The sequence below is a fragment of the Balaenoptera musculus genome, chromosome 3 (genome assembly GCF_009873245.2).
Source record: "Balaenoptera musculus isolate JJ_BM4_2016_0621 chromosome 3, mBalMus1.pri.v3, whole genome shotgun sequence".
Lineage (NCBI taxonomy): Eukaryota > Metazoa > Chordata > Mammalia > Artiodactyla > Balaenopteridae > Balaenoptera > Balaenoptera musculus.
The window spans coordinates 54,696,531-54,708,721 of NC_045787.1; the positions used below are offsets into that span (position 1 = coordinate 54,696,531).

Sequence of the window (12,191 nt, forward strand, 5' to 3'; positions counted from 1 at the left end):
CTTTTTCTTTGCTTCTGTTTTAGGAAAACTATGAGCAGATGAAAGCACTAGTAAATCAACTCCAAGAACGAGCACAGAACATCAGACTGGGTAAGCACTCATTTATTCTTCAGTTTATGCTTTTAATTAAGATGTCCCTTGTAATTATTCATTTTAGGAAAAACTAGTAGCATCAAGCTTTTGACTCTTCAAGACTGTGCATTTGCTGTTGCTGGGAATGTAAATTGGGGCAGCCACTATGGAACACAGTATGGAGGTCCTTAAAAAACTAAAAAGAGAGCTACCATATGATCCAGCAGTTCCACTCCTAGGCATATGTCTGGAAAAGATGAAAACTGTAATTCAAAAAGATACAGTACACCCCATTGTTCATAGCAGCACTATTTACAAGAGCCAAGACATAGAAACAACCCAAATGCCCATCAAGAGGCGATTGGTTTAAGATGTGGTATATGTATCCACATAAATATATGGGTGTATACTCAGCCATAAAAAAGAATGGAATATTGCCATTTGTAGCAACATGGATGGACCTAGAGAATATCATACTAAGTGAAGTAAGTCAGGAAGAGAAAGACAAATATTATATGATATCACTTATATGTGGAATCTAAAAAATAATGCAGATGAATCTATATACAAAACAGAAACAGACACACATAGGAGACAAACTTGTGGTTACCAAAGGGGAAAGGGAAGGGGGGAGAGATAAATTAGGAGTATGGGATTAACAGATACAAATTACTATATGTAAAATAGATAAGCAACAAGGATTTACTGCATAACACAGGGAACAATATTCACTATCTTGTGATAACTGATAATGGAAAATAATCTGAAAAAAAAAATATAAAACTGAATCACTTTGCTGTACACCTGAAACTAATACAATAATGTAAATCAACTATACTTTAATTAAAAAAAACCCTGCATTTGTTGGCATGCAGACATCTTATTTTTTCCTATTACTTGGACAGTTTTTCTGCTCTTGTAGCACTGCCATTATTTGGGGGAAAGTAGAAATTCAGGTTCATCAGTTTCTTTTTTGGCTGCGCTGTGAGGCTTGTGGGATCTCAGTTCCCCTACCAGGGATTGAACCTGGGCCATGGCAGTAAAAGCACCAAATCCTAACCACTAGACCACCAGAGAACTCCCTCATCAATTTTTAAAACTATTTCTTCTTAAGGTTTTTATTTCAGCCACAGCATCACACTGAAATTTTTGTTTCACTTGAAGCAACTAAAACATTTTCTGTCCATTAGTCATATTCATACTACATACTACCTTTTGCGTAATTGTGCATTTTCTGCTGTGTCATGTAATTTGGAAATAACTTCTATATGGGTTTATTGCTAATTAAATAAATGAGATATCCTAAAAACTTTGTAAATTGTCATTATTTTTTATTTTTAAATTGTGGACATAATAGACATTTTTTTGCTTGGAAGAAATTGCATCATAGGGAGGAATATAAAATATTAATGTATAAACAGGTACCACATCACATTTTATTGTGCCCTTATTGGTGTATATGACAATTTAGAAGGCTATGTGACTTGAAACTAATGGCCATTTCCAAAGTAAGAGTCTTAATATATTACAAGTACCTAACTGAGAAGGAACTATATGAATTTTACAGCCTTCATTTAAAAAGAATTCTCCCCAGTGTCCTCATAAAGAATCTATTTTATCTGTAAACCTGTGGTTTAAGGGTATTGTTTCATTCCTGGGTATGATCTTATCACACTCAGAGGACAGACTTTCAGTAGAAGTCATTAGTGAAATAATTTAGCAAAACCTTGATAGATTTCTCTTTAGTTTAAATAAAAATGTTTTTTATATTTTTTTCCTCTGAGGACTTTAAGGATGGAGGCAAGGTAATTAATGGCAGATGAACAGAAAGACCATCCAGAGTTGTATATTCACTTGTGTAGGTGTTAGGGAAGAAATAAGCTCAGTATTTTGGTTCTTTGTAGAATTTTGAGGGTGGAAGGCTGGACTGGTTACTCTAATAATTAAGCAACTTTGGTCCAGTTATTTAATCCCTCTTGTAAATTTTCAGTACCTCATTCATAATTTGAGACTTAGGAGTGGGTCTGTGAATTATAGGCATTATTCATTCCAAGCACACATTGCTGTCTTCTTTTGACTTAATAGATTAATCAAAATTAATTGAAAAGACCAGAAATTAAATCCATTTGGAATATCTTGGTCTCTGTCTTTTGTACTATAGTAGTTTAGGATCAAAATCAATTAAATCCTGTAAAAGTTACCATGACATGAACAAACAGATATGCAACTCAGTGTGGGACCAGTTGAAGCAAAGACCTCATTCAGATGGCAGTAACTGCTCCCATTCTATCTATGACGGTACAGGGGAGAATTAAAAGAAAAAAAAAACTTCATATAGCTCCTTCTAAGTTAGGTATTTGTAATATATGAAGAATATTGTTTTGATGATGGCTGTATTCAGTCCCTTTGGATTTAAGTCACAAATGTCCAGATCAAACTTGTTTAATCCAGAAACCAACAACCAAACCATGGAAAGGAAGTGCTGAATGAACTGGGGGGCTCCAGCCCCTCCAGGACTCACTGTCTCTGCCCATCTTCTCTCATTTCAGGATGTGTATGTATGTGTGGACTGCGTTCTCTCTGGCTTCTCTGTGAGGTGGGGAACCATGTTGCTGGCACGTCAGGGATTACATTCTTACAGTTTACAATCTGAAGGAAAGATCTAGTTATCCTTTCATCTCCTATTTGGAAAACTTTGATGGGTTCACTTGGGTCCCATGTTCATTCTTTGGCCCAGCCACTATATCCAGGGGGATATAGTATAATGGTGCCAGCCTGGACCCATGTCCACCAGGGCTCAAGTGTACCGTGGCTGGCAGCTCCTGGAACTTCATGGTGGTGGCAGTACTGTTTTCAGGAAAAGGGGAAAGGAAAGTAAGCAGTCAAAAAGCAAAGAATGTCAATTACACTGTCCCCAGACCACCCTAATTTCTCTCTAGGGAGAGAGGGGTGTGTAAGTAGGAGGGTGACTTGTGAAAACAGGGGTAGTGGACATTGGTCATCCTTTTTGACCAGGTAGCTCTCGAACCCCTGTTCTAAGTGTGAGGAAATGGTGTTAAAAAATGACATGAGTTTTTGTCTACTGGGTATGATTCGAGAGGCAAAATATCCTGCTGGTAGACTTTTCAGAATGATGACTAGAACGATGACTAGAAACCATCTTGGAATAAGGTCTTGTCTCCTGAAAAAGAACCAAAACCCTTGTTGAGATGAGAGTACGTTTTGTTAGGGAGCAGAATTGATGAATTGATCATTCCCTTTGGATGTTAAGACTAGAGGGTTTGAATAAGAGGCGGTAGAGTCCTCCAGCACTGAGCATCTGCTGGGGATGGCAGGTTCCATCATCTGACGGTCTGGGCTCTAAAGGGGAGGAGAGGACTGAGCAGCGCTCCTTGGGAGGGAAGCCAGGAAAGGACAAAGCCTTCTTCACAGTGTTGCCTGGAACTAACACTGTTAGGCCAGGAAGATGGATATTACACAGGTATATATAATTTAAAAGTAATATATGCTTATGTTATATAATATATATATTATAGAAATTTTGGAAAATAGAGAAAAGTATAAAGAAGAAAAAAAAATCACCTATCAGTAATACCTCTAAACACACATTTAAAAAAAATTATATTATTGAAGTATTGTTGATTTACAGTGTTGTGTTAATTTCTGCTGTATAGCAGTCATTCAGTTACGCATATATATATATGTATATATATACACACATTCTTTTTCATATTCTTTTCCATTATGGTTTATCACAGGATATTAAATATAGTTCCCTGTGCTATACAATAGGACCTTATTGTTTATCCATCCTATATGTAATAGTTTGTATCTGCTAATCCCAAACTCCCAACCCATTCCTCTCCAACCCCCTCCTCCCTCGGCAACCACAAGTCTATTCTCTGTGTCTGGGAGTCTGTTTCTCTTCGTAGATAAGTTCGTTTTTATCATATTTTAGATTAATATGTGGTATTTGTCTTTCTGATTTACTTCACTTAGTGTGATAATCTCTAGGTCATCCATGTTGCTGCAAATGGCATTATTTCATTCTTTTTTATGGCTGAGTAGTATTCCATTGTGTGTGTGTGTGTGTGTGTGTGTGTGTGTGTGTGTGTGTGTGTGTGTGTGTATATACACACCACATCTTCTTTATCGATTCATCTGTCAGTGTCAGTGGCCATTTAGGTTGTTTCCATGTCTTGGCCATTGTGAATAGTACTGCTATGAACATAGGGGTGCGTGTATCTTTTTGAATTATAGTTTTGTCCGGCTATATGCCCAGGAGTGGGATTGCTGGATCATATGGCAACTCTATTTTTAGTTTTTTGAGGAACCTCCACACTGTTTTCCATAGTGGCTGCACCAGTTTACATTCCCACCAACAGTGTAGGAGGTTTCCCTTTTCTCCACACCCTCTCCGGCATTTGTTATTTGTAGACTTTTTAATGATGGCCATTCTGACTGACGTGAGGTGGCACTTCATTGTAGTTTTGATTTGCATTTCTCTAATATATAATTAACGATGTTGAGCGTCTTTTCTTGTGCCTGTTGGCCACCTGTATAGACATCCTGACTTTTATTTATTTTTAAAATAAATTTATATATTTTATTTATTTATTTTTGTTTGCATTGGGTCTTCATTGCTGCATGTGGGCTTTCTCTAGTTGCAGCGAGCAGGGGCTACTCTTTGTTGCGGTGCGTGGGCTTCTCATTGCGGTGGCTTCTCTTGTTGTGGAGCACGGGCTTAGTTGCTCTGTGGCATGTGGGATCTTCCTGGACCAGGGCTCGAACCCATGTCCCCTGCACTGGCAGGCAGATTCTTAACCACTGCGCCACCAGGGAAGCCCCATCCTGGCTTTAAAATTCATAAGATTTCCTAAGTAATTTTCAGATAAGAAGAAGGGACAGTGTTTCAGGTTGCTTCGAAAGTTAATCCTTGAAGTTTTCATTTGATAGAACTTCTGATAAATAAAAAGGTTGACAATAATGAGTGGACTCTTGTCCTCCTTTTTGTCTTTTCCTTTCTTTCTGCCTCACTGCTACCTTTGTTTCAGATTTCTTCTCAGGGCACCGTCTTTGCTATCCCTTTTGGTTCCTGTTGGAGCATGTAGGATTGCTAGGAGTGGCTTAGTCATTTCTGTACATGGAACAAGGATTAACCCAGCTGTGTTATTTGTGGTAGCCAGAACTAAGTACTTTGATTAACACAAGTTAATTGAAGGGCTCTAAGTGTTTTGATAGATTCAGAAGTGCTTAGTTTTTCTAAAACTGGGTAATAACTTTATTGATATAGAAAAACACGAATAGTTTTTGGTGGTTGAAAGGGGGTCTTTTAATGACCTTAAGATAAGGCTTGTGTAGTTTTTTTAAAAATTTACTTTACTGAAGTATAGTTGATTTACATGTCATGTTAATTTCTGCTGTACAGCAAAGTGATTCAGTTATACATATATATACATTTTTCATATTCTCTTCAATTACAATTTATTACAAGATATTAAATATAGTTCCCTGTGCTATACAGTAGGACCTTGTTGTTTAAGGCTTGTGTAGTTTTTGAAAACATTTGAAAATTCACGTTAAACTGCATGCAGGTAGTTCCAGCAATGCATATAGCACCATTGAAGTGACCACAGTTAGACATTTGTGCTGTGCACCCAGAGGCAGACAGCTATGTCGCGACTGCCCCCTGGTGACAGAGATGAAAAGATGCTATAAACTGTAAAATGCTTCCTGATTTTAGGGGTGTTAAAATGTGAACAAAATGTGTGTTTTAGAATCAGTGCAGTATGGTAAATGAGATAGAAGGAAAACATCAGGCTTTTCTGGCTCTGAGTCTGTGGGAGTGGAGATAGTTAATGCAAAATCTTTTAAGAGTAATCCTTGGAAAACTAAGGTGCTGTGACATTCTGTCTTTTTGTGGTGGTCCACATATCCTAGGCCAGTTTAAATGCCAGAGGAGCTGAATTCTGTGACCTGAGAATCTGTATCAAGGATAGCACTCTTTCTGGGTTTTCCTAATAAAAACAGAATTCACTAGGTGCTCGGAATAGCAAAGTGAAGCTCTAGGCAGAATTAAGAATAATGTTGCTTTAAGTACTAAAAAAAAAAAACCAAAACACAGGTATGTTTTCTTATCTCTTTTTCATCCCACCCTCCCCTGCCATGCTTTTCCCTGCTAGCCCCTTAGTGGACGCTTATGTCGCCAAACTCTCCAAAGACCCTCACCCAAGCCTGGTCTTCTTTGCAGTGTCTTAGGTTTATTTTTCTTTAATACTTACTTTTAAACAGCTTTATTAAGGTATAATTGATATAAGCCGCATTATTTAAAGCGTACAGTTTGATGAGTTTTGACATATGTATACACCCGTGAAACCGTCACCACAATCAAGACGATGAATGTGTCACTCTCAGAAGTTTCCTCTGCCCTTTGTCACTCTTTCGTCCTCCCTCTCTCCTATAACTATACACACCTCAGTAGGGCACTCTGAGTTCTTGGTGGCTGGGAGAAAAGCGGAAAGCTGTTTGATTTAATTCATACTATCTTGTAAGGCTTTCCCTCCCAGAATTATTTTCATTTTAAAAGATTAGATGTATGTTATGATTTTCTTAGTTACCTTAAGGCAGATTTAGTCTTAAAAATATGCCCTAAAAAAAAAAAAAAAAAAGTATGCCCTCTACCTTTTCAGAAAAAAAAAAAAAAAATCCCCTTAGACATAGGAAAGTCCTGATTTGAAAATAAGGTTGCACTACTTGGAGGCTTGTTTGAAATCTGTATGAACTTATTTGCTCACCTAAAAAACAAATAGCTTTCTTCAACAGCTGAACATTTCAGTAGACAAGGAGTATATTAAGATGGAACTCTTGGGCAACAGTGAAGGTAAACATATTAAGGTACAATTTGATCATCTGTTCTGATTATTTACCTTGGTTTGCTGAGAGTGGGTTATGGATATTCCCCAGGTACCGAACCCAGCTGTTCTCAGGCTGGGTGAGGTTTGGTGTACCCCTCACCTCAAGCAGCCTCACTGGGTTGGTTACCCCAGCGGACTCTTCAATTATTGTAATTTCCTTTAGTCTGGAGCAATGTCAGGAAACACCGAAGATCATCTCTGATTCAGGATACTAACAAAAGGGGACTTTTAAATTGCTGTATAAGGTGTTCAATTCTCTCCTATTTGGGGGCCTAAAAATAGCACCTTTAGCTAAGTTTTGTTGTGCTTATTATGGAAATCATTTCTAAAATAATGCTTTTTACCTGGTACAAATGAAGTTAGGAACTTTTCAAATTTCACATAGCATATAGGACAGTGCTAGTATTTATAGTAGGTGTAATAAGTGTGGTGGAGATGAGACAGTATTTGCAATGTATGAGATGCAGAGAAAAGTACTGTGTTATTTCCTTAAGTAATTACTACTGAATTTAGAAAATGTATAATATACTGTGGGCTCAGGGATAGATTGATTATAAAAAATGCCAGTTTGAATGATCTGAAAAATTAGCTGTTTTTCACAGGATATGTTAAATTTTTTAAAAAGTACCATATTTTGGATAAAGTGTTATATGTTTTTCTGGTATTAAGTTAAATGGAGACCTTGTAATGAATTCATCTAATCTAATCCTATTTTTTGTCACAGGAGGTGGTGAGAAAGCCCGAGCACGTCACATATCAAGAGGAAAACTGTTACCAAGAGAAAGAGTCGACAACCTTACAGACCCAGGGTTGGTACATACCCAAGTGCTGGCTCAGGGTGTTCTCTATTCCATGGTGCTTTCTTAGATAGTTTTTTTTTTGTTTTGTTTTGTTTTGTTTTGTTTTTTGGACGTGCCACATGGCTCGTAGGAGCTTAGTTCCCCGACCAGGGATTGAACCCAGGCCCTCGGCAGTTACAGTGCAGAGTCCTAACCACTGGACCACCAGGGGATTCCCATCTTAGATAGTTTTATAAATAAATGATTTTAAATTCTGGTTCTTATCGTAAGATTCAACAACAGATGTTTATTGCGAGGCTACTATGTGTCAGGTGCTGTTCTAGGTGCTAGTGATACATCACTGAACAAAATAAACAAAGTTCCTTGCCCTACTGGAATTTACATTGTAGCAGGAGGAGGTAGAAAATAAACGATAAGTGTCATAAATTATATAGTATGTTAGAAGGTGATAAATGTCATGGGATAAAGAAAAGGTAGACCCAGAGTATGGGAGAGAAAGATGAAGGTCAAGTTGTAGTTTCAAATGAGGTGGTTAGAATAGGCCTCATTGAGGTGGTGACATTTGAGCAAAGATTGGAAGGAGTAAAGAGAGATGGGCTCTAAATATCTGGGGAGAGAGCGTTGCAGGCGGAGGGGAGTGGCCAGTGCGAAGGTTCTGCGGTGGGGGCAGGTCACAGATGCTGATATGCTAAAGGGGCCAGAAGGCCGTGTGGTGGGGTGGCGGGAGTGAACGGGGGAGTAGCAGGAGACGGGCGATTTCGGTAAGAGGTTTGTAGGCCAGTGTAAGAGTTTGGGCTTTTACTCTGACAGAAATGGGGAGACTTTGTAGGCCTTATCTGACTTAGGTTTTAAAAAGTTATTCTGGCTGTTGTCTTGTGAGTAGACTGTGGGCCTTGAGGGTGGAAACACCAAGACCAGTTAGAGAGAGGGACTTCCCTGGTGGTCCAGTGGCTAAGACTCCACGCTGCCAGTGCCCGGTCAGGGAACTTAGATCCCACATGCCACAACTAAGACCCAGCGCAGCCAAACAAATAAATAAATAAACAAACAAACAAATAAATCATAAAAAAAAAAAAAAGACCAGTTAGAGAGAGAAATGAAGGCTCAAAAGTATTGTTTCTGGGGACATGCACACACACGCCCAGCCTGGAGACAAACACCGTTAACACCTAGTGTGTATCCTTCTACACTGTTTTTATGCAAATGTGAATCACTTTTTTTTTTTTTTAAAGAAAAATGGAATCATACTAAATGTGGTGTTTTATAACCCCCTGCCTCCCCCTGTCCCCCGTCCCCCCAGTGTATCCTGAACATTTAAGTGAGAGAATAATACAGTGGTTAAGAGCCTGGTCCCTTATTACGGAGCTTATTAAAACCCAGCTCTGCCACTTACTAGTAGTTGTGTGACCTTAGACAACTGACCTAATCTCTGTGTTTCAGTTTCCTCATCAGTCAGTGGGGATCATAATAGGATCCATATCAGGAGGTAGTTCTGAGGAATGAATGAGTGAGTGTTTCTGAAGCTCCTAGGAGAGAGGCTGGCACGTGGTAGGTGCTACGTAAGTGTTAGGTGCCATTCTCTTTCTATATTAATAAACACATCTGTACAACATCTTTAAAAATAAGAACCTACTGTTCCTTTGTATGGCTATACCGTATAAATCCCCAGGGTGGTCACACTAGATTTTTTTTTTTCTTTTAAATTTATTTATTTATTTTTGGCCGCGTTGGGTCTTCGTTGCTGCTGGCGGGCTTTCTCTAGTTGCGGTGAGCGGGGGCTACTCTTCGTTGTGGTGTGCAGGCTTCTCATTGCGGCGGCTTCTCTTGTTGCAGAGCACAGGCTCTAGGCGCACGGGCTTCAGTAGTTGTGGCGCACGGGCTTCAGCAGTTGTGGCTTGCGGGCTCTAGAGCGCAGGCTCAGTAGTTGTGGCACACAGGCTTAGTGACTCCATGGCATGTGGGATCTTCCTGGACCAGGGCTCGAACCTGTGTCCCCTGCATTGGCAGGCGGATTCTTAACCACTACACCACCAGGGAAGTCCCCTAGATTTTGTTTTTGACTTTTTTTTGGTAAATTTCATGTCCAACACGTGTATTTGAAACATTGCCCCATTAAAGAAAAAAATTTCCTTTTCCACGTTAACTGTTTAAATATGATTTTTTGAAAAACGACATTAATTCAAGCAGCATCTTTTCTTCCGTTCAGGTCTCCATTCCTGGAATTATCCCAATTTGCCGGTTACCAGTTGTATGGTGATGAGGAGGTCCCCGCCGGTGGCATTATTACAGGCATTGGGAGAGTGTCAGGGTGAGTATTCTGCCCACACTCTGCCATGTGCTTCAGGAAGCAGGCCGAAGAGGCAGGGTGTCCAGCACTCACTGCTCTGCATATGAGCGTGTGAGTTTTATGCTCGTGATATTATTTAGGACTGAGGCTTCCTACCCAGACATGTGTTAGATTCATCTGTGCAGTGTGTGCATTTTAGCTCTTGAGATTCCGTGGAGGCAAGGGCCAGGGCAAGACTGATTTTATCTTTTCACTAGAGCTGCTCTAGTGTTGGATAGTATGACTGAAAAAGATTTCACTCGTTTAAAAAGGTCTAAAGTAGTACTTCATAGTAATTGAAATTGACCTTTCTTACATAATCATATGGTTGAATATGGTCAGCACTCTTTCTCTGGCAGATGATAGATGTGCAAACTAGTTTAAACCAAAAAAGAATTTATTGACTCTCTTAACTGATACATCTGGGCCTAGCTGGGTCGAGGAGCACAAATGGTGTTACCAGGTCACAGGCTGGGTTTTGGTTTTGTTCCTAGGCAGGCCGAGCTGGCCCCAGGCATCCCCGGCTTCTGCGCTCTAAGCTTAGCAGCTGCAGTGGGCTGAGAGCTCCTGAGGGTGAAGGCCTGGGACCAGAGCCCACTGTTGAGCCCACAGCGTGGACACTGAGTAGAAAGGCCTGGTTCTTGTGCTCCCCTCTGAAGATGGGCTTTGGGGTCAGTCCCGCTAAAGCCACATGGATCAAAAATAGAGAAAGGGCAGTTTCTGAAAGAAAGTTTAGTTTTGTCGCCAAAATAATGGATGCTGGGTAGGCAAAACCAATAGATGTCTAATACAGTATTTTTGTGGACTAATTTTCTCATTCTGTAACATGTCTGTGACCTTTTAATAAGACAAGTAAAAGTGGTTATGTCTCTTGTCCAAGGTCGCATATATAGCAAGTGGCAGAGTCAGAAATTCACCCTAGCTTTGTCTGACTTCATAGCGTGGGCTCTTTCCTGTACCAGAGCTTCTTAAGCTTTTCTAGTGCAGCACCCCCAGGACGGAGGAGTGACCATACTCTGGAGGTGTGGGGTTATGGCCCAGCACCCACCAAAGCCGAAATTCCTTTTGAAGTCTAGTTTGTTCAATGTTAAAGTCATTAAAAATGTACATCCCACTCTATAAAATGTTAATTATAATGTGGAAAAAGGCTTTATATAACCTAGTGAATAAAACTGATGCTCAAAGGAGAGGAGCCACATACCCTAATAAAAGAAGTACAACACCACCTGAGGCCGTGTGCTCAGTTGCTGTTCTCTACTTCATTTTCAGCAAGGATTCAGTAAGTTTCTTTTTAGAATTCTAGAGAATATAAAGTGAGGTAACAAAAACATCATAAATATAAAGATTAAATTTTGTAAAGACCACACTGTTGTTCTCTCCAGTTTCAAGTGAGCCTCTGATCTTCGGGTTTCCTGGCAATACTAAGCAGCCTCCCTTACTGGCCCTCTTCATTCACTTCCCTGCTTCTTGCGTGTTACTTGTGGGCCATGGTACCTGACAGACTGGTTTTGGTGAGAAAGGGCACCACTAATGACTCATTGTAGTATATGCTTTCAAACTACTATTTTAAAGTTTGTACCTATTGTTACTTTAAGCAAGGTAAGTGTTGTACTTTAAACTTCTTTTAGTTTTATAGAAAAGCATATGGCAGTGACATGAAGAATATACGAAAAATAAATACTTTTGATGGATCAGTTTTCCTTTTTGAAAATTACCTTCCTAAAAGGAAATTTTAAAGGTTTATCATGAGGGATTTTCTCACCCCGAGACTTGGATTCCTTGTTGTTGTTTTTGTATTATCTTATTAGGACCCCTTCATTCAAAGAACCATTACGAAGTGTGGCTTAGGTTGTTAGTTTTTCTCTGCTAATATGGGGTGATGATTCTTTATAAATCAAGTTAGAGTTTGTAAACTTATTAAAAGTGGTTCATTTTATATAAATAAATATGTGAACAGTGATTAAAACTTTCATATCATAAGATTGTCTACTAATGGCTGTCACTGGGGATATGTACTAGAAATTGCGAGGCTGTATTGGGAGTGTCTTGTAATGAGATGCAATTGGTCTTTACTTTGAA

General features: G+C 39.3%; 1 protein-coding gene and 1 non-coding gene across 2 annotated transcripts in view; one reads left to right on the top strand and one right to left on the bottom strand.

Moving 5' to 3' along the window:
• Positions 1–12,191, top strand: part of MCCC2 (methylcrotonoyl-CoA carboxylase 2) — a 64,639-nt gene that overhangs the window by 3,610 nt on the left and 48,838 nt on the right. Inside the window, exons 2-4 of the mRNA XM_036847611.1 lie at positions 24–90; positions 7,711–7,795; positions 9,993–10,094. Coding sequence (XP_036703506.1) covers positions 24–90; positions 7,711–7,795; positions 9,993–10,094 — 254 coding nt within the window. The remainder of the gene's footprint in view (positions 1–23; positions 91–7,710; positions 7,796–9,992; positions 10,095–12,191) is intronic.
• On the bottom strand, positions 7,925–7,998 carry TRNAY-GUA. Its single transcript has one exon. It is a non-coding gene; the product is annotated as a tRNA-Tyr (tRNA).